We start from the raw sequence: 27,835 nt of genomic DNA on the forward strand, positions 1-27,835 counted from the left end.
TAAATAATTTGTGTGGCTTCTCTTGATAAAAAGTTTTTACTTTGAAGGATCAGGAGTCCTTGGCATTTTCCAGTAGCTGCTTCTGCCTCACGAATGCAAAACACGTTACAATCCTGAGCAGACCGGGGACTTAAAGCTCAAAAAAAAAAAAAAAAAAAAAAGAGTATGTGTGTCACATGATGATTTGATCCTGCTTTTCTCCTTCCCTATATTCTCTTCTCCACACTTTTTGAGAGCTAAGTGGATGCATAGAGAGTTCAAAAGAGAGAAAGGGACAGAATGAAGGCAGAAGCAGAGTAAAATCTCACCATCACTGTCTCGCTAATGGAAATGGTCACTGCTGGAAAGCGCTGTGATGGTGTTGAGAAACATGGACCAGGATTTCCTTTTAAGGGGATCTCTCAGATCCGCTTCTTTTGTAACCCTCCTTTGAATTCATATATACTGTATATATGAGGAACTATGGTAAAAGAGACATAATATTCATTTCTGCCAAAAATCTAACCTGCTGAGTAGACTAGTTCAAACCAGCCTGGAGTGTTTTTTTTTTTTTGGCCAAACTGGTGTTCTGCTGGTTTATGTATCCAAAACCCTTTGAAAACATCAAAATATGCCTGACCATTAATAACTAGTCCATAGAAAAGATGGCTTCATGTATGCTTTGGACTTTAATGGGCATCAAACAACATTTTAAAGAGGCCGTAATGAAGTATTTGTTTCACTCAAGTTCTGTTTGTCTACTGGCATCAAAAACAGCCGTGATCTAGTCTTTACCTATAAATTCCGAATCTTTTAAATAAACTGTCTTTTTTACTTTACAGCAGGTGTCTAAAACCTTTAAGACACCAACATGTATATGTACCTCTTTTTTGATCGGCTAACATCTGCGAATTTTAGTATCACATTTCTCTTGTGCTTTATAATGCCCACTTTATTAAAAAAGAGTGCATAGATTGAGGATGCTTGCATCAGAATGTGCTAAGATAATATTGTGTATCCAGCCTACTTGAAATCTCCAGCATTCAATGTACTTCACTCGCCTTTCAATGAGACATTGTGAGGAGAGGGGGAGAATGGCATTTGATTACAGGCTAAAATGAGCAGCTGTTGAGAGCTCTTCCAGCAGAGAGAGCGACACGAACACTTTGATAGAACTTGCGCATCATTCTTAGAATTGTGCAACAATGTGTAGAATCTGTGAGTTGGGACTTTACTGGAAAAAGTGAATCGCTAAAAGAGGTCACAAAAATATAGTAGTTCCCTGCGGGTGTAGTGACACTAACAAGAAAAACCTATGGACATGTGGGAGAAAACAAGTTACCGTCACATTGTTGGCCAACAGGAAAGTCCCCATGACAGGATTTTAATAATAGCTCTTGCAGACTGAATCTCTGCACTCCAGGTCTCATCCAGGTGCCACTTATCAAGGGTGATGGACTGTCTTTTGAAAGCTGATGTGTGAGAGCTGGCATCAAGCCCAGTTAGAAGGCCCAGCAGTTTCAATCACTTTGACATCAATCTGCAACGACCAACCCAGGATCAAACCATATAAACACAGATGTCATTTTACCAGACAGAAGGCTAAACATAAACTAAAACTTCTGTCACTGCAATATTTGATCACAATATATTTAACAATAACACACAAGACAAATAAATATACACAAAAATAAACACAAATTTATAATGATCAAGGAGTTCTAGATTATGGAATCAATTACCAATTTTCAACCAAAAATGCATCATGGTTTCCACAAAAATATTAAGCAGCACAACTGTTAATCAGTATGTTAGAATGATTTCTGAAGGATCATGTGACACTGAAGACTGGAGTAACGGCTGCTGAAAACTCAGCATTGACTTCACAGGAATACATTCTATTTTAAAATATATGGCTAATTGATTTCTTTATTTTGAAGTGGCAGTCTTTGTCCTCCACACTAAATTTAGCATGGGCAAAAAGCTCAAGAAATGTCTTTTAAAATGACTGACAGCACTTTAATGAATAGGCGCATTTCAGAATGCAATTTAAAAACTCAAAAATATTTCCCTACGGATGTGTTTACCTCAAACAAGAGATTGAATGCACACAATAACTTATGCACCTGCTCCCCTCAGACAAATCTGCAGAATAGCCTTGAATAGTAACAGGGCACCCGCTGCCTTAGCTGAACTGGAAAAGTGCGATCTAATAACACAGTCTAATCTCATTTCCATCTATATTGAATTGCCTTTACGATATGCACAGCTCAATGGGTGTTAGCCATTATACCAGTGGATGAGCTGATCCAGCCTGCAGAGAGTAACATGGGAAAGAGTGGCCTTCCTTAACGGTGTCATCTCGTTCTATGTGGGAAATGGATGGTGGTCAGGTGTTAAATTGCAAAAGAGCAAAGATCTCCCACCTCAGTTCGTCTGGAGAGTGGCCTGTGCACTTTTGGCCAAGTTAACATCTCGCTAAAATTTTTGCCTTGCATCTCCTCTTGATATTGTGAACCAGAGAATAAATTCTGAACTACAGAAGGGTGGATTTCTAATATTAAAAGAATAGTTCACCCCCCAAAATTAATATTTTGTTTATTGACTCACCATTATGTCATTCCATCCCACTGTCATTTTCTTTACTGTGAGTTTTCCATATAAAGAAAGTGGATTGTGATTTACAATGCCAAGCTCTTAAACTGACAAAAAGCACTATAAAAGTACCATAAAAATACTCTATTTCAAGTCTTTTGAATATGACAGATGTGAAGAACAGCCCAACAGTCGCTTAGGTTCAATGATATTTTTTTTTCTTTTGTGGTTGTTATAATTTTTTTTTTGGTGTTGTTTTTTTAAATTTTAATATTGTCACAAAAGAGAGTATGTGTATGTGATTTTGAATCTGGTGAAATGTGTTCAAAGACTACATCAGTTTAACACACAGGCTATTGCATGGCTTTAAAAGACTTGTACAAATGTCTCTAGACTGATTTTGTTTTTTGTCCTTATTGGGGCATGGCAGTAAAAACACCATCTGCTTTCACTGCATAAAAAAGAACAACTTGGACGTTCCACCATATCTAAATTAAGGTAAAATTTTCAGAACAGATCCTTTATTTACCAACACATGGAATTTGATAATGTCCTCACCACATTCTTGAGATCAAACATCTCTTTAACAGCCCCCTGAGACTTCAACAGAGATTGTAGGTTGTTTCCAAAGCTGAATTCAATTCTACAACTGCATATAATAAAGTTCAAGCCATGAGTGACTGAACAGTGAAACTGTAAACTTTGTTTATAAATTAAATGTATTAAAATAAACCAATAAATGCAGTCAGACACATGCGACTGCACAGTCCCGCCAGGCACTCAGTATGAAATATTTAGTATCCAACAACATTGCATTTTCGTTCAATGCCACTTAAAAGTATTCTCAAGAATTCATAGCTTCCCCATAGCCATGCCTAAATGAGTCAAGACCACTCTAGCATCTCTCCTTCAAAGAACAACCAAGTCCTTAATCAGGCTGAAGAGTAAGGAACAAGGGACCCACACTCATTACCTTTGACTATGTAAACAGGGCATAGCAGCCATTAATGAGAGCCTGTAAAACGGTGGCAATGGGGAGTCTGAATAAAGACATCTGAGCTGCTTTTGTAGCTCTCAGACGGACAGCTCACATAACGTCAGTGGGCTCTGGGCGTTTGATCGATGAGTCATAGACACCTCCTGAAATAACTCATGACATCATTGGAGGGTGGAGTACGGAAGGGACATACACACGGTTGGCATACCGGAAAGCTCACAGAAGTGGGTGTAGTTTTTGGCTTTTAGATTGGAAAAAAGTTGTATCAAGTGGAATAAATGGTTGTAAATCATTCACCTTTTGAAAGTATATCCACATCATGGGCATTCAGCTCAACTGGCACTCGCAACGCCAAGGTCATGGGTCTGATTCCCTGGGAACACAACACACATGCTGAAACGTCAGTATAAGTAGATGATATCTGCTTCTGCATTGCAAAACAAACACACTAACAAAAGAGACTCAAAGCAGAGATGATGAATAATACAGCACATTTGTCCCACCGCTCAGCATATGCTTTCGACATTAATCTTCTCCGGTTGTGGCGAGGCTTTCGAACAATAAACCAGCAGGTGTTTGAAGATGTCATGCTGATGGAACAAAGTCATATAAATCATTGAAGTGTTAACAGATATAGTATACAATAAACATAAGGTCTTCGGTAATTGCATTGTTAGACTTGATTTATTTTCCCTGTTCTTACAACAGCATTAAATAAATGTTTCAGGTACAAAACAACATGACAAACCTAATATGAAGACATTTGGCACATTTGTTAGATGTTAACAAAGCACCATCTCTATAGATTTGTATAAATGTATATTACCCAAGTAATTAAGTATTTTTATATATAAAAACAGGTTTAAATAGACAAGATATGATTAATGAGTTACTAATTAAAGTCATTTTATATAAAAAATAATTCAAGACAAAGGAATAAATTGAATATACATGTTTCATAAAGTGGCACAAACCACAATAAGTGCATAAGACGTTCAGTGTTCAAGGTGTACACAAGGTTATCAACCAAAACAAAATGTTACCAATGAAGTAGGCAAGTTTGAAATCCCATTTAGACCTATGCACATGAAATACTCATCAGAAAGTCATTTGTTCAAGCAGGACCATGGTGGTCCTTTTCATGTAGGGATCCATTAAACCGCTAGCTAGAGCTAAAGGGTTCACGTCTTTCAAGTGACCTCCATACGCATCCTTTTACGCCTTTCATTTAGGAGAAAAAGAAAGGAAACAAAAAGAGCCCTACTACGCTCATTAGTGTCCATTACCAAGACCCCTCCAGCACCCGAGTGCAATATGAGACTCATAACCTCAACCCAAGACCTAAAAAAACATTCATAATGCTCAAATTTTGCCATTCCAAAAAGAGTAAACACCTCACTAAGTCTCAAACCATGATACGTGGAACGGGAGGTATCACTGTAAACAAATCACAAAATAAATAATCATTATTTTAGTAGATTTTAAAACTAACATGTTAAAATGGATGCAGTCCTTATCTGCCATGAGCCACACAGAAATATAGATCTGCCCCAAAATCACGCCATTGGCTCATGCAATTTTCTAAAACGTCTAACTCACTCAACTTGCTCAACTTCTAACTTGCTTCAAAGACAACCCTCTGAATACAAGCCTTGAGCTTGAAATAAAACTAAATAAAAGATATAGTTCATTTACTCACCCTCATTATGGGAACAAAAAAGGAGGTACTTTAGAAAATGTTCATGCGGCTCTCTTTTACACAAAGTGGTAGAAACCAGGAGTTTGTGATGGAAAAATATGAGATGTAAAGAAAAGTTATATTCAATGCTTTGGTGTGCATCTTGAAAAACCTTTGCATTCCCAGAGAAACAATATGTTCACTTGCAAAACTTTTGAAGAAACTTTACGTTTCTTTTGGACACCTTGAAAAACTTACTTGCAAAACATTCCCCCAAGAAACTTTACATCCACTTGCATTAGCACTGAAATACAGTATAGTTTTTTTTCTCCAACTTCATATTATTTCCACATATTATCATATTATTACCAGTCTTGAGAGTGATCACAAAAGCATCGATATGTAATTTTTTTCCCTCCCATCTCATATTTCTTTCTATCATGTCCTACTTATGTTCCACATGAAAGAAAAAAAAAGTCAAACAGATTTGAAAAAAAAACATGAGGGTGAATAAATGATGATAAACGTTTCATTTTTTGGTGAATCATATCTTTAAATAAAAGCTTATAATGTCAATAGTGACAAATTCAGTGGTAAATCTGTGTAGAGTAATGAACTAAAAATAGTAGACTATTCTACACCTGAGGTCTAAAAATAAAATCACAAAACAAAAACAAAATCAAAATCTGATAATCTAGATTTCAAACTAGAATTTAGAATCTGAACAAATCTCCTATTTATTCTCTAGATGACAGGAACTATTTTCTTAAATTGTGCCAGACAAGATCGCGGCTTTAGAACTGTCACTGGTAACCAACTGAAGTGTCTCTTCTCCAATGAAGAGTTTCATTTCTTAATAGAGAGAGCCCGGCCTCAGCCTGAAGACATTTCAAAAGCCTGCCAGGTGTAATATGATAGAAAGCACTCAGCCTGACAATGGTCCACCTGCTGATGCACACAAATGAGAATTCCTGCGTGCTGCTAAAACCAACTGGTCACAAAAGCACGTCTTAAGAGCAACTTCCATTTAACGTCACAGAATAATTAAAGGCGTGATAGCAGAGCAGGTCGACACAATGAGGTATCTGTAATGGATCCAAAATTGATTCATAATGCCATAATTTAATTTTGAATAAATCTAATATAGTGTTGCAGCTGATGCAAATTCCTCAATAAAATCAACTCTATTTTTCTTGTGTGGGTCTCAAAGTGGGGATTTCTAGAGGAATGTATTAATGTACAGTATCCCTTAGATTTGTTTTTTACATTTGAAACTGAGAAGAAATCAATTAATTGTGGGCACCAATTAAAATGGTTTACCCAACAATGAAAATTCCGTCATTCCAAACCCATAAAATTGTCTTTCTTTTGTGGAACACAAAATGAGAAATGTTCTTTTCCATATAATATAAACTGAATGGATTTTGAAATTCTATGCTGACAGAATTTACTTTGGGTAAACAATTCCTTTGAAAATGTAATGTGCAAACAAGCATTGCATAAAATACCCTTAAGAAATGATGAAAAAATTAAAAATATTACCCAATTTCAAAATTTCACTCCAAAATTATGACAAAAAATGTTAAATAGTTCAAATCGAAAACTATCCTGAGTCAATCTCAGTCCAAACCACCAAACCATTAGATCCCTGACCAGAACATTATATATTAGTTCTAAATGTTTGCATTAGATAAATGAACAGTGTGTTTGACACACTTGAAAGGTCCAAGATTAGGAGAGTTTAAATGGCACTGAACGTGGCCCCTGATGACACAGATTTGCTCATCATGAGCGGTACATGTGAGGGTCCCACACCCTCTACAGCCTCTTCACCAATCAAACCCTGTCTGTGCAGATTCAGGATGGAGTCAGCAATGATGCGGGCGGTTTTCTTCTGGTAGCCCCCTGACGTCACCATAAGGATGGGGATTCCTCGTCTCCGGGCTGCCCTGAAGATGATCTCATCTCTCTTTATGATACCCTGAAAGGGGGGAGAGAATATTTTAGTATTGAAGTGTTAAACATGGCTTCATATGTAATGAGTAATTTTAAAATCAATGTGAAATTAGTTTAAAAAATGCCACATGTGAGATGTTTCAAATTGGTTCAAATAGATAATGTATTTGGTGTCTTTCTTCAGAGTTAAGTAAAATAAGGTTTACTGTCTTATTTTCCAACTTGAGCATAAGAAAGGTTTTTGCTTAAAACAAGAAATAAAGTCTTAAATTATCTGAAAACAAGTAGTAATGTGTAATGCACAATTTTTTAAAAATTTCGCAGATTATTTAAAAAAGGTAACACTTTAGTATATGGACCAATTCTCACTTTTAACTAGTTGCTTATCAGCATGCCTATTAATAACATATTGGCTATTTATAAATACAGTACTTGTATCTGCATGACCATTTACTACATCCTTAATCCCAACCAATACCTAAACTTAACAACTATCTTACTAACTAGTAATACGCATCAAATTAGTAGTTTACAGAGGGAAAAGTTATAGTTAGTGCTTGCGAGAATTTGACTTACTATTATAGCGAGATGCTATAATTAAGAAAATGCTTTTTGCAGAGTACAACATTTCACATAAACATTTAATAATGAAAATTCATAATGTTCAAGTGAAATACAAAAATTACATAAACTTGCTGATAGCATTTGATTTATGAGGCATAATAGGTCACAATGGCATAGGGTAACCCCATGTGCAGGCATATCAAACACTGTCACCATTAATACACTATATGATATATGATTTTAATAAAAAGTCCTCCTTCTAATATCCCTCCAAATCTTCAAAATGCAGACGTTTTTCAGCACTACTGCCCATTCATCCTAAATAATTGATACAGAAGTATACTGACCAGGCTACAAAACCCTGCTGTCTCAGATCTGATATAGTGGATTGAAAGAAAGAATGAGTGACAGCTGTACCTGTGGGGATATAGCCAGCCCTCCAAGAGGGTCTCCATCAAGAATGTCCGTGCCTGCATTGTATATGATGATGTCAGGCCGTATTTCATTCAGCGCCCCTTCTGAATGGAGCTCCACTTTCTGTAGATATTCCATGTCTTCAGTGCCCCATTCCAGCTCCACTTTTCGTTTAATCGCCCCTGAGGTCAAAAATGAAGAACAAATTAGGCTTTCATCACCTTAACTGCAGACAAAGGGAGGTAAAATGTCAGCAAACAGAATAGATAACAGCAATTCAGAGCAGTTACACTCAAATACTGGACAAAGAAACCTATTAAAATAACCTATTAAAAGGGTTAGTTCACCCAAAAATGCACATCCTGTTCCAAAAGTCATACGACTTTTTATTTTCCCGTATGACTTTCTGCTCTCTTCAATACAATGAAAATAAATGGGGACAAGGGTAGGCCAAATGTCATTTGTGCTATATTTTAAGTCAAAATAATATAATAGCTTTTTAAAATGCAAGTCATTAGTCAATTAAAACTGCTTGATATAATTGGCCACCATTCACTTTCACTGTATGTAAAACAGCAGCCACGACAATAAATATTTACTTTTGTGTTCCACACAAGAAATACCCACAAACTATTTAAAAGATACAGGTTTCACCCATTTTAATAAAAAAAGAATATGTCCTTATAAAATCTGGGGGGAAAGCCACTAAGGATTTTTCTGTTTTTTTTTTTATTTTCTCACTAAATTTGCTGTGGATGTAACTGAAAAGAAGTAACTATTTACTTTAAAAATGTAAAAACTAATGCAAGATGTTCTTTCATTTATTTAAGCCTGGTTTAAAGGCAAATAGAGCACAATACCTTGCCTTCTCTGAGGCTTTTAAGACCTAATTAGTCTCTTGTGCCTTTCCAGGCAGATGAGAGCACTACAAATACACAGAGTCAGAAAACGGTGGTACGTTCTCTTTTGAACCTACTGAGAAGTCACAGAAGGAAAATGGTTTAGAAAAAAAAATGAATGAAAATTTTAAGGCAAGTAAGGCCATGTAAAACTTATCATGAGAAGCCAGGATGTACCTTCAATAGAGCGAGGGGAAGTTTAAGTCAGAATATTATACGTTTATAAAACCTTATGTTTAGCTGGTTACGGTATGTAAATGCATTAATGAAATCATCTCAGGTTTGACAAGTTGTCGCACAGTGTGCATTGAAGCTGAACAGAACAGCAATATTTCTGTCACTTCTACTCAAATGTTTGACAGAGCGAGTTAGAAGAGTGCAAATAACGGATGCGTTAATTGACGAAGATTATAACGTGACCATATCGGTGCCAGTTGAAGCGTGTTGTCAGTCATTCCTTCAAACCACTATGGGCTGTTTCTTTGATATCCAACATATCAATCAAAACATTTCCTGAAGGAAATATCAGTGCATGCAAGGCAGAAAAAGAAGACCAATCTCCATTCAGTATGCAAATGACAATGACATCAACAGTCAATTTGAATACTGTATCATTGTAAGCCAAGGCTTTCAAATGTTAAGATATCTGTACAATAGATTAAGCCCAAAAATAATAAAATAAAATAGAGGTTGGAAACGGATTTGATTTTTTTGTCTTTTTTTCTTCTTCTTCTTTTTTTTTTAATGGACTACTGTAACAGATACTGGCATGTAGATGTGAGAAAATATTTGTATCAGAAGCAATGTTAAAAAAAAGGACCACATAGATATTGTATATAGAAGGTACAAATATTTTCAAATCCCTCTTTTGTTTTCATGCAAACTCCTTTATATTTTATATAAAGAAGGGTGTTAAGGTTACACTAGAAATGTGTATAATAAAATAAGATACAAGCATCCAGTACAAGTACAGTAGCATGAGGGTTGCAGGACACTGCCCCCTGTAGGAGAGCAAAAGCCTTAACTGTCAGAAGGGTGACATGCATTCTTTTATTTCCTTTCATCTGCCTTCACCTCAGTATGCCATTATTTGAGAATGTGTGTAGGTGTGAATTTGTATAGATATGCAAATAACGAGCAAGTTCAGGCTAAATTAGTCAGATAACCATGATCCAAATCGCTTCGGCTTCTCGTATCACTGTGGGACAGGATATCTTTACATAATCAGGATCACTTCAAATCCCCATTTACACACTCAGATGCACATTAACTCACTCTTTGCATATCCATCTCCTGGATAGATGTGGCGATTATAGACATCCATTATGTAAACGCGTCTGTCTTCCAGGAAATCCCTCTCATGGCCGTTTCCCTGCAATATGCATCAAAGAGGAAATGTAAGTTCATATTATGTGGATTCCTGGTTTTGGACTAATAACTACAACTAAGATTAATGTTGCAGCTGGTTTCACTTACTACAGTGCATTAAATATATTAAATAAATGTATGGTCTAGTGGTTAACACAAAAATGATTGGTGATTTTAGGAGAAAATCTGCTGAACTCTACATAATGGATTTTAACACAGCCAAATGTGTTACAATGAGCTGAAATTACTATATTAAATAAGAATATTCAATAAGTCAGCATGCAAAGAATAATAAGGGTTCAAATCTGTGGAAATCTGCAGAACTCAGTGGGTGAAATCCCAGCTTAAATGCGGCAAAAAAGCATATGTCTTGTTTTCCATAAAAAAAAAAAAAAAAAAAACATATATATTCTCAAAACAATGAATAAACCATAAAACAAGTGTGTTTCTTGGAAAGTAAAAATGTGTAAAAATGTAAACGATAATTACAAAATAATTGTATTATTAATTTGTGAATAATATAATAATCTTCCTTTAACACATTATCAAAATGATCAAAATCACCCCCAGTGTCAATTCCACCCTTAATAATAAAAAATATAATAATTATAATAATAATACGGCAGTAAAAGACAAATTTTCATTAGAAAGTTCCTCAGGTAAAATTAATAAACTTGATTTTGCTTTAAGTAAATGATCTTTTTAAAATTATTTTTGTAGAAAAACAACAAAAATAAAACAATTCTTTTTCCATCTCCATGTATCCCATGGTGACAGACGGCAGGACATTTTGGGTAAAGATATGTATTTCACAACATGTTTTTCATGTATTTTACAAATCTGTTCACTCACTCAGCTCACAAAAATCTCGAAACAGCTTGTCAACAATAGTTACTATAATAGAGTGTATTACACGTCCAATGCGAGTGCAACTGCGTTTGTTTTTGAAATTGAGCATGACTGACAGCGAGAGATACGAAGATTAGCTTTTCCGTAGCTCTCCTCTGCTAAGCGTTGAGCTCTGTGTTCTGAAGACATAACATTTCCATCTCTCTTCATTCCATCCTCCTCTTCTGTCACGTACAGCGTCTGGCTATTGTCACTTTTAATTTAAAACTGCTGCAAGGCCCACAACTCATGTGTACGACTCCAGCCCCTTATTCCAAAACAGCCCTGTCTCTCAGCTCACAGCGACCGTTAGCCAATTACGAGACTATGAACCATGCGTTAGGGACACATTCACATTCTCCTGTCTGCACCATCTGTGCACTCAAGCAGCAAAACCTTGCTGCTGGCAAAAAGATATCCATGTAGCAATTTTGAGTTTGGTCCTCTGAAATCTAACAGGCAGCTTACATTAATAATATATACAGGAGTGATTACTGAACATGCAGCAGCCCTTAAGTTGCACTGATAGTCTCTAGTAGAGGTGAACGATTACAGAACGGTAATATTATCTAATGCGTCTATGCTATTATAAGACCAAAGGACAGAAGGTACAGTATTTCTGCATCAGAGATCAAGTCTGCAATCACCTTGGAACTGGAACGCCCAACGGCTTGTTTACTAATATAAGCACATGCTGGAAATGTCAGATGGACCATTTCATTGTTTTCATGTAGATTCACCCTCTTTAGTTCGCTACAGGCAGGTGATAGAGATGCTGTTTGGATATATGAAGATATTACGTTGTCATGAACTATTAAAACAGAATCAGAAAGATGCTAAGAGATGCTGGGATTATTTTGTAAATCCCCATAGTCACTGACCGATAAATTCTGCAGCAAAATAAGGCCTGGAGGTAGGTCTTGGAGGTGAGCGGGAAATTGATGTCTGACGAATTACACAGAATGTGGCCTGGTGAATATTACCCAAGCTCCAGTGGCACTTAAATGGAAGCTTGCTGATATTTCATCGTTAACTAAAAGTATTCAAAATAATTTCTGTTAGTTTACACAAAGTTTTTTATATTTAATAAATAATAAATATAATTTAATATATTTAATAACAGCATATAAATAACACTAAAATAACACTGAATAAGAGCAATCCTTGTATGAATTCAGCTCAGGCCATTTCTTGGTTCTTAATGCCCTGTCACTTCTCCAACTCATCGATACAAATGTCAAAAAGAATATTTTTTCCCTCATTACATTTTTTTAGACAAGTTAACCCCCTTAACAGATACAGTCAGTAGTGTAGCAACTTAATCTGCACATTCACATTTCTGCAGTGACGCGATTTTTCAAAAGCTCTTCTTCTGAAAAGCGTGGTGTGGTCTGTTTGGCCAGCTACCCAGTGTGTTGTGTTTGGCCGAATACCTCAAGCGTGTGACAGAAATGTTACGCCCCTTACCATATTTGGCGAGGGTTTAGGGTGCCATTAGGCACAGGGCCACAGCATCTCCAGGACATGGTGGCGGTGGCAACAATACTACAGCTAGAATAAAAGTTACGCCTTCTTTTTTGCTTAAACATTTGGGAGGTGTTATGAAAATCTTTCCACACAGTGATGTAGACATGTGGGGGAGTGTTTAAATTAGGCATTTTAGGAAGGCCTGGACAAGTCTTAACTTTCATAAAGAATTTCTCTTTGGGTTTGAGACTTTAGCCTTTGCAACTTTATTACATAAACAGCTTATAACAATCCAAAAATAAAGGGAAACTTCTGACTTGACTTTAAGTCATTGTTGGGAATGTAACATTCCAGGGTTGCTAACAACTGCTTTTAGTACTTTGATTCCTAATATGACATCTCATTGTGCAGATAATCCTGGTTATTAGCATACACTTATGAATTCATATATGCAACTGTTGTCGCCTACAGAGACTATTACATGTCATAACTTTAAGCCTTTAATTGGAGCTTTAACGGCCAATGTCTCCCCTCTCGATACTTTCACAGCCGTTAAACCCAGCTGAGACAGCGCTTTCAGGTACATTTATATGCCAACGTGAAGATTCCCACCCTTGTTCTGCTTGTGGCCCTCCATGAATTATTCACCCGGCAATGGTATTGATCTGATCTTGTTGGCTTAGTCGATGAGCAAAAGACTATAATTACAATCAAGCCACACTTAAAAATGCTTATGACAGTTTTATGTGCTACTGTAGCACCAAAATTATCAGGAACAACAGCTCCTGGGTCCATGAGAACTTAATTAATAGGCTGGGCTAATTAGCAGAGGAGGTGACTCATTAAGAAGGAGAGTGCAATAAACTGCAAATTTAAGGGAAGCCTGTTGATTTACACTCATTAAAGGAAGGATATGATGTGTTAAGATTAGTATTCGACTGAATTGGCTGGCTGATATAATGACTATTGTTTAAAAGTTTGGGGTCATTAAGATTTTTTTAAAGAAATTGATACTTTTTTATTCAACAAGGAATCATTAAATTGATCAAAAGTGACAGTAAATACATACTTAAAATAACTTATAATTCAACAATGGGGATTTTTAGTTAAAAAAATATATATAAAACTTGGTTTCCACAAAAATGTTAAAGGGATACTCTATCCCAAAATCCTTGTGGCATGGATGACACAGAAGAGCATACACAGCATACAGTGATAATGAGAGACACAGAGGAGAATGCTGACAAAGGAATTATTGAATAAAGTCATTATTTTTGTTTTCTTCGTTTACAAAAAGTGTTCCCGTTGCTTCATATAACGTCTGGTGGCAGATGGAGTATTCTGACGATTACTTTCATACCTTTTATGGACCTTGACACTGTTATTTACTTGGCAGTCTATGGGACAGTCACAAGCCTCCAGGTTTTCATCCAAAATATCTTAAATTGTGTTCTGTGGACAATCGGAGCTTTTACGGATTTGGAACGACAATTTAATAATACCAATATATATATATATATATATATATATATATATATATATATATATATATATATATATATATATATATATATATATATATATATATATATATATATAACAAATAAATAAGTAAATAAATGAAAAACTTATTGTGAATTATTAATTGACAGATCTGCAACTAACACAAACTTTTGCTTATCGGCAAGAGGGTGACAGCCTTAAAACAGCCAAATATAATTTAATTTAAAATTCTATAGCAGATATATAAGTTTATCACTAATTAAGGCAACAACTGTGATCACAATTATCATTATAATTAAAAAAAATTACTCAATTGTGGTTAAATATATGAATATTTTAACACCTGCTCTGCTCGATTGTAAGAAAGGGACAGGGTTCAAGCGGACTAAATAGAAAGGGACAGGGTTCCGGCACACAGTACCAGAGAGAAGTCATTTTACTAGAAGATCAGTTTATGACATATTGATAAAAATATAATGAGATAAAATAAAATGAAACAGCCATGGTTCACCATAACATCTTATATGAAAACTGACGGAAGAATTTCAGTTCATTTAATTTTTTTAAGCAAAGATATTTCACTGATGAAGGTGACAAGGTGACATATATTTTGCTTTCTTGATTCAAATTATCTTGAAAAACTATAAAGCACCAATATTAACTCACTGAAAACCTGAAACATAAAGAATTACGGATGTCTCAGAAGTGATGAGTGCGACAGCTGTCATCTGAAACTCTTTGTAGCTGATTGCCCATTTAGAGCTCTGCTTCTTAATTCAACTCTTTCCCTCAGAGTCCTTGGTTGTGAGACAGCTCTCTTTTTCATTCTGTTATCTCATCAAGCACTTCCTTGTCTCTTTTGCTTCATCCAGCTCTCCTCTCGCTCGGGTGACCATGACGTCAAACCAAATATTTTCTGCTCACCTTCAAGGTCCCCATTGTCCACAGAGAGAAGCTAGATCACAATGAACATGCATTCTCACAAGTGCTTAGCTGCTTTGGTGTTAATTAGTGTGTAAGCCAGCCTATAAACACACTTGTGACCAAGCAAAAATCAAGATGATAAGGATAAATCAATGACTGGCATATGGCTGATATCCATGTGAAGTCTACATCATAAAACCTGTAATTTAGTGAGAATGATAAAGAAGGTTCATATTTGATTAATGATTGGGATAATTTACAGTCTCAACACTGCACTGGATATGAAATATTCTACTGCTGTTAAGACCAACAGAGTGGCTTCTTACAATATTCATATCTGGTCTCTAAAGGGGTCACATCATGCAAAATATTTGTTATTATTTTCAAATAAGAGCTTGTTATACATTACTTTGTAAACATACTGCAAGTGTCAGAACTGTCACAACTATAATATTGTGAAATATTATTACAATTTAAACTCTTTAATATTTCAATATATGTTAAAAAATATAATTTATTCACAAGATGCAAAGTTGAATTTTCAGCAGCCATTACTCCAGTCTTCAGTGTGACATGATTCTTCAGAAATTATTCTAATATGTATTCTAATATGTATTTTTTAGGATTCTTTCAAGTTCAAAAAATAATCACAATTATGTGAAATATTAATAGGCCCAAACTTTTGAATGGAAGTCTACATCAACAACATATATTTGGAGTACAAAACACGTAGATGGCTGAAGTAATAAAATACATGGTAAATAAATCACTATTTATTAATAAGTTTAAACAGTACTGAAAAATATTTGGCCATAGAAGCCATGAATGAAGATGTTAGGAATCTCTGGTAATATTTAATTATTTTTTTAACATTATATATAATTAAAAAGCTTAACCACCCATGTGTTTAGATTTGCACAGATGTCTTAAAGTAGATGCATAGATGTCTTAAAAACATAGCAAAAAAATACCCCCCCCCCCCACACACACACACACAAAAAACAAAAATAGTCTGTTTAATTCTAAGGGCAAAAAAAAAAAAAAAAAATGAGTTTGACAATATCTTACTTCTTGTAAGTTGGTAAAAGAACTAAACTACAGAAAAAGCCATTACCTCATTACACACTATAAGAGCATGTACAATATCATAACACACTTGACAGCTCAAAAATGTAGCAATTCTAACACTGAGTAGTGATCGCCATGGCAATCATCCTAATGACACACTCAACAGCCAACACTAACGGAGTCATGACAACAAAAGAAAGCATGTTTCAGCTACAGAAGGGTCGAAGCTGTTGCATACAAGTAATCAGAGTGCAGAATCATTGATTTTGCCTCCAAAAAGAGGGTATTATCTCGTCTACGGCGTCAATTCCATTGACTGACAGAGTGGAGTTGGAAAAGGACTGCTCACCTGATGGGCGTCTAGATCGATGATGGTGGCCCTGGCAACTCCTTCCACCCTCTCAAAGAGAAACTGCAGAGGGAAACACACAAGGGAGGCAGTTAGGTTGTGCCTGACAGAGGAACAAATTGCAGAGAGGTTTGTGGATCTCATGACATAGCAACAATCTGAGAGTGGAATGAATGTGGAAAACAAGAAATCAATGGATGAGTTTCAGTAAAAAGATAGTACAGAGATGCCGAACATGATATCTGTACCCATGAGTATGTGCAGGAAACTCAGAGGCTGGATTGTAAAAGGTTTAATGACATGTTTATGCAAGAAATCCGCTTATCTTTAATCTGTTTATTTCTTAAAACAGAATAAAATTATATTATTTCTTAACAATACCAAACGGCAACTGTACTGAATATAATAAGCAAATCCACAACCCAAAAATGCTCATTTATAAAGTAAAAATGTTACAGCAGGTGAATAAGAGTGGTAAAGTTACATTAGTAAAACAACACTATATTAATCACCTGATTTAGTTCCTTGTGCAAAATTCCTTTAGTTTACATATATTGCATTATTTTTCATATTTAGTAATAAAAATATATTTTTAAGTGAATTTGGATAAAAAGAGTTGAGTAAAATAACTATTCACTCAGCAATATTAGATTTTGACATTGGTCATCAGAATTTCAGTCAGCAACTGGTCAAGGATTTTAACTGCCATGTTATTCATAATTCATTCATATTATTTACCACTGTTTTAGAAGACTAATACATTTCTTATAGAGGCCCATTTTGCAATCTCTAATGTTTTGATGCAAACATCTCACCTTGATCGCTAGTGTGATGTCAGCGTAGGCACAAAAACCTCCTCCTTTGTCACTGGAGCAGTGGTGGAAGCCTCCTCCTGCATAAAGCAGAATAGAGCCTTAAAAACAGCTCAGTGCATAAAAATGGCGTCTGTATTACAGTGCCATCAGAAGATTTCCATCTGAATGTTCCCACAAAATGAGGTTGATTGAAAGACTAGTTTTTAATTAGGATCGTATTTATACATTCAGGCAACAGATTCGATCTGTCCTCTCATGACCTGCCACATTTAGCCTCATTAAATGACTTTGCACTCCGGAAGCTCCTCTACAGGAGCGGGCCGGTTGCTGATTAGCATTTATTGCTTATTCACACGACCCCGCTTGCTGATTCACACCTTTCAATTACTGTGCAACACCCTCCAGAGAACAACAGGTGCATTTGAATGAATAGTCGTCGGTTGTCTATTAATGTTTAGCAATGCAGAGGCAAAGAGTGGCTCTGTTTCTCAGCGGCAAGAAGGAAATGGCTGAGCTAGCAGGAGCCACGCTTTTTCTCCCACTTTCTTCAGAAACGAGGATGAGAATAGAATAGTGAATTCAATGATACATAGCCATCTTTGGGGGATTTTGAATGAAGTAACCAAGAGAACAACCCTGTTACATCTTAATATTAAAGAGTCTAGGTCCACCAGTGGAACATGACTATTTGAAAAATATATTTTAAATAATAATAATAAAAATATTATTTATTTTATGTAATTATTACATATTATTTGCCCCCCCCTCCCCTTTCCACTCAATGTCAGTTGAATGGTGACAAAATTAGAGGGAATTTGTTGTGACTAAGTAATATCAGGATGTTTGAGAATCAATAGTTTGTCTGAGATGAAATAAAATATGCAGGGAACACAGCAAATTCATAAGCCACAGTAGAATGCACTTATTCTCTTGGCAATTGTTTTTCGAGTGATGATTGGGAACATTAGAGAGAGAACTCACCCACATTTATTGCCCATCCTCGATCCATTGCCAGCTTTCCAGCCTAGGTAAGAAAAGAGAGAGAGAGAGAGAGAGAAGGAGAGAGAACACTTTACTTTCATGGTTTCTGTGGTGTATTTGGGATAATGTGTATATATGCATGATGAGCAGTCATTGGTTCCTATGCCTGGGAAGAGGGTTTTTTAAATCACGTGATGTAATTTGCACCCCGTGTGAAATGTGATGTAATCAATATGTGATCTGAACACCAGTAAAGTATGTTTGATAGCATTTGGTTGCTGGCCTCGTGAATATATAACAGGATATTATCGATGTGTGTTATGTGTGAGAGTAAATGGTGTTTGTTGGAAGATTGGATGAGTATAAACCGGAAAATGAGTCCTGGTCTGCATATATTGAACGAGCGGAATTGTTCATGATTGCAAATGATGTGGATGATACGAAGCAAGTAGCGACTTTTGCTTAGTGCTGTGGGAGCGTCCACATATGGATTACTACGGAATCTGGTTCAGCTTGCGAAGCCAAAGGATAAAACGTTTGAAGAAAATTGTGAACATTCTGAAGGCCCATTTTGAACCAAAGCCGTTAATAATAGCTGAGCGTTTCCGATTTCAGCGCTGTGTTCAAAAGCCCCATGAAACTGTGTCCCAGTATGTTGCTGAACTGAAACAATGTGCATCTAAATGTGACTTTGGTGCAAGTTTGGATGAGTCTCTACGTGATCGTTTTGTCAGCGGAATCCGAAGTGAAGCATGTCAACGAAGATTGCTTTCGGAAGACACACTCACTTTTGCACGGGCACTTGAAGTTGCTCACAGTATGGAAACCGCAGATCGAGATACGCAACAGCTGAGGAAAACAGAGGATTCAGCGACAACAGTGCATAAGGTAAATGCAAAGACTGTTTATAACCAGAGACAATGCTATCGTTGTAAAGGGAAAAACCATAATGCAAATTTTCCAGCTGGCATTTTTCCCCTATCGAGTCATCAATAAATGAACAGAAAAACAGAATTCTGTTCATATGCCGGATGAATCAAAAGCAGAGTAACTTGGCGCTAAAGCTGAGGGAGGATACAACATTATCTGAACTTCTTTCATCTCTGATTATAAATCCTTTCAACTTCACACAGAAGTTCTATGCATATACAGTCTGCTAATGGTTTAGGAGGGGTTTTGTGCAGCTTTTTACAGAGCCAGTGCAGTTCTAATATTTAAATACACTCAGTTTAGTCATTTATTTTAGTTGTTAATGCTTTCCTTATATATTCTTTCCTTTATTCACATATCTGTCTCTTATCTAAGTTTTGCATTTCTGTTATTATGAACATAAGGGAAATCCAATCTATCGAAACACATTTAATGGCAGAGGAATAACATTGAAACGTCTTTAAAATAGAGCTTATATCACAGCAAGGGTTATCCATTTGTCTATCACAGATAAGACCATCTTCCAAGAGTGGCGCATTCCAATGAGTTTTGCAATAAAAAGAAAACCTGATGCTGCTTTGTTGAAATAATAATCAGATTTTCACTCGTCTTTCAAAACAAGACCAGAACGTGTTTTCTTTTATCATTTCTTCTTGTCAAAAGTAATCTAGTTGCCTCCATGAGTCTTTGGAAGCTCTGAGTACTTAGCACTGCAGTACCATTCAGAGCGGTATAGCCTTAAATAGGTTATGTTGAGGGACATTTTCCATAATTTCTTTTGTATTTTTTGCTTTTTTTATTCCTGATACATACATACTGTACATACATACATATACATACATATATATATATATATATATATATATATATATATATATATATATATATATATATATATATATACACACACACACACACACATACACATACACACACACACACACACACACACTACCATTGAGGTCATTAAGGTTTTTTAATGCTTAGAAAAGAAGCCTCTTATGTTTACCAAGGCTGTTGATTTTTATTTCATTTGGAAAAATATTGTTACAATTTTAAAATGACCATTTTCTGATTTAATGTTTTAAAATGTAATTTATTACTGTGATTGCAAGTTTTTTAGCAGCCATTAAACCAGACTTTAGTGACACATGATCCACAGAACACAGAAATCATTCTAATACGCTGATTTGATGCTCAAGAAACATTTCGTATCATTATCAATGTCCTGGTGAGATTTTTTTTTTTACAAACATCTATTAAAGACCTTTTACAAATACAAACAATGAAAAATAAAATAGAAACTATACAATATTATTTCTGATTTGTGTTGCTTATCTATTATGAATTTGTATTGTTACACACTCTGAGATACCAACTAATGATAATTTTAGACCAGTTATCTGTATCTAGAATTGATATACAGCCCAGTTCACTCATGAAACTCTCCCCTAAGTGCATTTAAAGCTACTTTCAGTCACTCATGAAGTAGAGTGCTACACTGAGAGGAGAACTCCACACATATATGAACACACATACACACACACAGTGCTCTTGAGCTCAATCCCTTGGCTGCAGCCAGTGCATGGCTTTGCATAAGGAGAAGGTTATCAGTGAGCCTAGAGCCCTGAGCTGCTTCTAGGAGGCACAGCTCAGCTCAACTCAGTTCTATCTTTCCTTTTTAACTTTCTCCTGCTCTCCCTCTCCTCAGGGTTTCTTTTGATAGAGTATCCATCAGTAAAACTGCATCAAAAGTTTGAGTCTGCAATCATTTCAATCAATTCAAGGACCAGAGTGCATATAAATTTACTCATGATTAATATTTTATTCAAATCATCCAGTGCTCTCAATGAAACCGAAAAGGCAACATGGAAATATGTCTATACAGGCCTCAACAAAATATGGATTTTTGGGCCAGTAGTTCACATTCAGTTCAGCTGATATACAGTATAAATACACACAGAAATGGAGAAAAGTGCACCAAGGCTGCATTTGTTTGAAAAAATATACTAGACACAGCAATATTGTGTAATATTACTGCAATTTAAATACACACTATTTCAAAATGCCATTTATTCTTGTAATGGCAAAAACTAATTTTCAGCAGCCATTATAAATGTATTTTTTTAAGAAATACTTCATGCCAGCTATAATGTATCCCTGTTGTTTAGACTTTTGCTGGAATATGATGCAATACATTGCAAAACATTATTGATTTATTTATACCAACATTTTCCAACTGATGCAAAGACACTTGCACACTTTGACAAATCCCCACCTGCGTTTCATTTCACTCCCTAGACCCCTAAGCAGTGTACAAGTATATAGTAAACACAAATCTACAAAACATTGGGACATTGATGACTCAGTTTCCTGGGACACGATTAGAATCCGCTCTCTCACACTGGCTCTGGGCCATGCTTATTTTTAAATGTATCCTCTTCAGAATCTAAACAGGGCTCATATCAGTGCCATTTCTAGTCTAACTACCTAAATGACATCACGACCGCTCTGAGTGAAAAGCATCAATTTATACAAATATCCACCGCCACATTCTGCATCTCTAAACTCAAGCTCGACCGCCCTATTTGTAACTGAAGTAGTGCAATTAAAGCAAAGACAAGTGTGCACATCTGATCTCATTCATAATCATCACATTAAAACTCTGATAATAAACAAATCCACAACAACAGAACAGAGATTAATGATACGAGTCTGCCCATTATGATAATTCCTCCCAAACGCCCACAATTACACAGCGGATGTTGTCTAACCTTGAACTTCCTTGCTCACTACCTAAGACGGGGACGGCCCGCACATACTCCCATGTTCCCCGAACCAGAACCACAGCTCCATCCAGCCTGTCGACTGCTGACTGAAATGGCAGTCAATTAGCAGGCCGTGAGAAGGGCTCAATGGGAGGTATAATTATGTTCTCGGGCTGAGAGGGACGTGTGGAGCACACTCATCGTGAGTTCGTCTGCCGCACAGTGCAGTCTGTCAGAGCGCAGATGTACTGTGGAGAACACCTGGCATACCGCAAAGTAATTTACTGCAGTCATTTACATCACTGGATAACAGGGAGGATAGAAAGTAGGGAAGGACGTCCTCGAGATGGTACTGCTGCTAGAAGATTGACACCAACATGCCTTAAAGGAAATTCCTTGGTTCAGCTCAATCAACAGCCTTTTTGGAATAATGTTGATTACCATAAAAATTCATTTTTGGAATAATGTTGATTACCATAAAAATTCAGCTTGTCCATCATTTTTTTTAAAAAGCAAATAAAAGTATATGCCATAAAAAAAATCTGGGTTAACATGATTTTATACTCACAGTGCATTTAGGCACTTACAAGTTTAAACAGAAAAAAAAATGAATAAAATATAAGTAAATTTTTTTTTTTTGTTAGCGATTTTTTTTTTTTTTTTTTTTTTTTTTTTTTTTTTGTCAAGTAAAAATTATTTAGGTGGTAATACAGGTCACATAATGCCCAGGTGCTTCAATTGTTTGCGAAAACATGCCATTAAATGTATTTTTGCTGTGTTGCATTTACACAGTCTCTATTGCTTCAACAATTTTAGATTCTGTTCGAATCAGTGAATCATTTTTAAAGGAACTGGTTTAGTTGTTCTGAAGTTTCAAAAAGACTCACCCTGCCATTACATTAGCATCACAGCAGCGATTTTCCACAAGCAAGCACCTCTCACATTTTCCTGAGAAAATGTAAATCTCAATTAAAGATAAATACTGTGATACACACTTCTTGGTAAAAATACCAAACGGTCTTGAAAGTAGTAGCAATTCTCAGTTGTGTTCTCATTGTGTGCAAATAAAATATTTAAATACAACAATTTAACCATCAGAAAGCATTTCCTACAGAGAAAACTGTCATGGGCTGAAGTGCGCAAACATCCAAGCAGGTTATTAAGATTCAAAAACAGAAACCTCCTTAGAGAAATAAAACGTTGAAAACTCATAAGGAATTAAAGTAACACTCTCAGCCTTTGTTATTTTTTTTCTCTGCTTAACTCCCAAGCAGAAAAGCAGCAAGTAATGTGTCTGCTTCTATGATAGCTTCAAAAGAGGCTGTTAGTGTTAATGTGGTTGTGTTACCTGTGAGAAACTCCTCCGAGCATCTCTATCACAGATGTTCAGAGCCTTTCCTACCGGCTGTTCCTCCCCAGGTTATTTCAACTTATGCCAATGAGAGGCCCAAACTAGGCCCTCACAAACAACTTTCTGTCACCAAATGTTCCTATTTCCTAGCAAAACTTTGAACAATACTCCATGGAGCTGAAGCCTGAGCAAGATGATGACTCACTGTATTACATTCTCCGAGCAGTATAACACCTGGTGTTGTACAAAACCTACTGAAAAAATCCTAAAGCAATGTGTACATCATTTCTATTCAAATTTCTCTGTGCTACTTGCTTGCAGCATAAACAGAGCATTAGGAAAAAAAAACTGTTAGAGCTTGTAGAATCTAAAGACCTACAGAAACAGACGAGATGGATAAACTGAAGGATTTTCTTTTGACTTTATATTTGATACAGTATGTAAATATGTATAATCTATCAGAACCTTATTTGTATTGTATTGATACAAAGTCTTGCTGCTGGACAATAAAAGGAAATTGGGCTGCTATAAAACTTTAAAATCTTGAAATATTTTTATTTCCTTTTGATTCTTACGAATGAATTGTATGCTTTTCTGATCATAATAGTCCCACTGGGGACTATGTTTTCTTTTAAAATAGAAAAGGTCTCACAGTCTTTTCCAAAGACCTTTTTGGCATGTTTTAATCTCCACATATACATTTCTGGGTAAAATGGATACTCAAAACCTACCATAATGGTTCCTCCCGTTTGTGTTCGCAAAGGTTTTAGAACTTTGCGCTGTACCAGGAAGTTGGGCAGGAACAGGACAGGTGGGATTTCTGTGATGGTGGCAACCACCAGCGACCACTGAGAGGGAAGAAATCACATGCACATTTTCTCAAGGTAAGCGATCGTGCTACTCTGGGTCTAAATTACAATTACTTATTCTAATTAACAAATATTGTGACTTTTTTTTTTTTTTTTGGATATTGTGAAAAAAAAAAGGATGCTGTAAATACTAGAAATCAAAACAGAAAGCTATAGGGAGGGATGATGGTGGATTGTACAATACATCAGGTTTCCAATCTTGCTCTGGGAGTGAAAAACAGTTGATGCAGATGGTAAAATTTAGTGGAAATGCAAACTGGTGGCAAAATGTTAAAGCAGGATAAATAGACTGTACTAATACATATTACAGAGTGAAGAAGTGTGAAGCAAGATTTGGTCACAGTAGAACTCAGATACCTCTCTGGATCCCTCCAAGATAGCGTTCTGCATGCATTAAGGGAAAGAGAGAATACATACACAGAGCCGATTTAAAGGGTGACCATGTAGCTGAATGATAAGCCTTCATAAGTGAGCAGAGAGTAGAGGGACTCAGCTACATTACAAGCGACAACTGAAGCAAAACATGCATCACCAAATTTAGATTCAGGAAACTCGAACGCCTAATTTAAAGGAATAAGTTCACCCCCAAATTAAAACTGTCATGTATTTACTCACCCTCATGTGATTCTACGTGCATTTCCATGAACACAAAATGAGAAATTCTGAAGAATCTTCACAGTTCTCTTACACAACGGATGTCTTAAAATGCCATAGTGCATTACGCCATTCATTCTAGCTAAAGATGGGTAAAAATATCGATTTTCTGATTAATCGTGATCTTCATTACAGCAAGCTCGATCGGCAGCATTCCCGTATCGCTTTTCAGCAGCAACATGTCTGTACGGAATCCAGAGCACCAAGGCAAAAACAATTGAATTTGATATAATAAAAACGGGCAATACGCCGTAAAACAAGAAAGCATAGAAGTTGTACACAAGAAACTATTTAAAGTTTACTTCGGCATTCGCACTTGAGGGCAGTTTTTGGTAGTTGATTATTATACAGCTCAAAGTTCTGGAACAACACAAGGATGAGTAAATAATTACAGAATTTTCATTTATGTGTAAACTGCTCCTTTAAATTTTCCTCACTGTGCAGACTGCATGATGGGGCAGCTGACTCATGGGTGCTTTAGAGCCTTTTGGCAGACTGCAATCTTTGCAGAAGACTGCGAACTGATTGATTTGGATTGAAATAAAGGCCTGCTCGGAGTAATCCAGTGCAATTTGCTATTGTACACTTCCTCTGTGCATCACTGGCTCATTGCTGGTGAGATGAAATGAGAAGTCTAGATGTCTTTTTGATAAAGTAGGGAATGTCCGCACAGTCATAATGGGGCTATAATACAGGTAGATTAAAATTGATTCTTCTTTTGGCACTGATCTAATAGAAGGTCTACAATAAGTACATTTGCATTTTATTGCAAGCCGGTTTGAGGTAAAGGACAAACCAATTAGAAAATCAGAATGTGGCTTTTATAATTGGCTATTTGTATTGCTTATAGTAACCTTTTGCCATCAGTATATGGAGTTATGGGTGCCAGGAAAAGAAGTGATAACACAGGACATGGGCACAGCAGACACTGCATCTCTACCTTGAGTCTGTTCAGGTAACGCGCAGTGTGAACCACAAGAAGATCCGCCTCACTGGCCTCCCGGGCTAGAACAATGATCTCATCGGTGATGAACTGCTCCTCTGGAAACAAATCAATGTATCATATGAAAGCAACAACTAATGTGAACACAAATATCTGACAGTATCTGACAAATATCTAAAAATACATGGTGAGCTGTGGTAGCTCAGCACATTTTCAACTGTTAAGTGAACTAATGAGGAAAAAGAGCTTGTGCTGCTGACTAGTTTATCTGAAGAGTTGCCAGTGTTACACTTTGCCCCTGACCTTGCAGCAGCAGCTGAGAAGCCAACATCCTCTTGCTCCTGTTCCCGAGGGGAGTTCAGCTTCCCTCATTATCTCTGCCTCACTGATTGCTCTTCTCTCTATCCTTCTCTGCATCCCTCCACCTATACCTCCCCACCACCCTCCAATCCTGAACTGACTTGCAGCTCTTTGATTCCCCAGTTCTTTTTGTATCATATTTCATAGATCACCTTACACACTGGTCAGAGTGCCTGCCTGGCAAACTCCACCTGCAGTTGTGCTGCACACCTTTTAAGAAGCGAATGACCTTGCCCCATTTGCCAGCGTCAAAGGGATGCAGCTTTTCCAGACCCATGAAGGTGATGTTGTACTCTGGGGAATAGACAATAGGCAGGCATGTCGCAGGGACCTCTGCGTAAAGTTCAGTTTGGTGAAAACTGTGGAAAGATGAATATGTAACATTAATGCAAATAATCATGCTTGTGTGCAGCATATAAGAGAGTGTAAACGGTAATTGTATTAATGTCTGGAGGTATTTTGCAATAACAGTCATCTGAATTTACATTATCCTTCATTTCATATTACAAATGTGGAAAAATTACAGCACGTAAACTTTTGAAAACAATACCTACCCTTTCTTTCCTCCCGAATCTTCTTTTTTTGACATTGTGGCCACAGCATACCAATTTTCAGCTTGAAACACATCAAAAAACAGCATTAGTGGACAATTTTGTCACTATCTGTGTGGCACTGTTTTTCTGTGAGGACTCTGTTAAGCATTTACTGCGTTTTATGGTTGTCATTCGTATACAGATAGCTTATATTATAATGCCATTATTGTTGCCAATGATGTACATACATCGTTATTTATTTACGTTCAGTATTATAAAACTTATCCTTGACGTTCGCAACAGCAAAAACTACAAATCCCAGATTGCCTTGCCTGCTTTGCGCAGGCGCGCTAGTAATTTGGAAGACGCAACTGTGCAGGGAATATTTTCGCATTAGAATATCCTTCCCGAAGTCTCCGGATAAACAAAATGGACTTAACGCGACGTGCAAAATACTCGTTGAAAGATACAGCCGGACCCTTTTGACTTGCTTGGAAAAAAAAATTGCTGTAAATGTGAAAGCGGCACGACTCACCTGCTAGCCATTTTATATTTCTCTTATTTCTACGGTGAATTATTCGTCGTCTTGGCGTTTTTTATTAGTAACAGAACACTTGCAACAATCCTCTTAATGGATAGTATTGTTGTTTCTCTTAAACATTTGCAGACAAGAGGATTGTGCGCATATTTAATCGTCTGCTTGTAGTTCCTCCCTTCCTGAAGGGCAGCTGCGCTCCTTACGCACGCGTCCCTTACTACGTCATACTGACAACAATGCTGAACTCTAGAATTTATAAAACTAGTTTTTGTAAGAGTTAAACGAGATGAATACGGACAACATAAATTCATTATTCAACAATAATCCATCAATAATATTTATTAAAATGACGTTGGTATAAAAGATCATGAGAGACAGTATTTTGTTCGTTTTCCTGGGCATCAAAGAGTGAATCAAGGCACCTTGGTTATTGTACAAAATAAA

General features: G+C 36.4%; 1 protein-coding gene across 3 annotated transcripts; it reads right to left on the reverse strand.

Moving 5' to 3' along the window:
• Window positions 1–520: 520 nt before the first annotated feature.
• Window positions 521–27,614, reverse strand: hdac11 (histone deacetylase 11). Of its 3 annotated transcripts, XM_042734054.1 has the most exons (14): window positions 27,389–27,614; window positions 26,875–26,935; window positions 26,531–26,679; window positions 25,958–26,058; window positions 24,721–24,747; window positions 24,226–24,342; window positions 18,446–18,488; window positions 17,465–17,541; window positions 16,650–16,712; window positions 10,358–10,454; window positions 8,187–8,365; window positions 4,075–7,230; window positions 3,869–3,944; window positions 521–1,519 (listed from the first exon to the last, which is right to left on the reverse strand). In XM_042734054.1, exons 2-12 carry the CDS (start codon window positions 26,907–26,909, stop codon window positions 6,991–6,993), a joined length of 1,128 nt encoding a protein of 375 aa, XP_042589988.1. In that variant the 5' UTR covers window positions 26,910–26,935; window positions 27,389–27,614; the 3' UTR covers window positions 521–1,519; window positions 3,869–3,944; window positions 4,075–6,990. The 3 variants fall into 3 exon arrangements, with proteins under 3 accessions (XP_042589988.1, XP_042589987.1, XP_042589989.1); XM_042734053.1 differs by having other exon boundaries at window positions 3,869–7,230; XM_042734055.1 differs by lacking the exons at window positions 521–1,519; window positions 3,869–3,944; window positions 24,721–24,747 and having other exon boundaries at window positions 4,237–7,230; window positions 27,389–27,613.
• Between the last annotated feature and the right edge of the window lie 221 nt (window positions 27,615–27,835).

The sequence above is a fragment of the Cyprinus carpio genome, chromosome B11, assembly GCF_018340385.1.
Source record: "Cyprinus carpio isolate SPL01 chromosome B11, ASM1834038v1, whole genome shotgun sequence".
Lineage (NCBI taxonomy): Eukaryota > Metazoa > Chordata > Actinopteri > Cypriniformes > Cyprinidae > Cyprinus > Cyprinus carpio.

Bases quoted from the DNA above. Each gene is read 5' to 3' on its own strand.
- hdac11 (XM_042734054.1), bottom strand. From the start codon at position 26,909: ATGTCAAAAAAAGAAGATTCGGGAGGAAAGAAAGG. The intron at 24,343-24,720 runs GTATCTGAGTTC...CTTCCCTCTCAG, and splicing joins TCTTGGAGGGATCCAGAGAG to TGGTCGCTGGTGGTTGCCAC. The intron at 8,366-10,357 runs GTGAGTTAATGT...TTTTGACCTCAG, and splicing joins AGGAGATGGATATGCAAAGA to GGGCGATTAAACGAAAAGTG.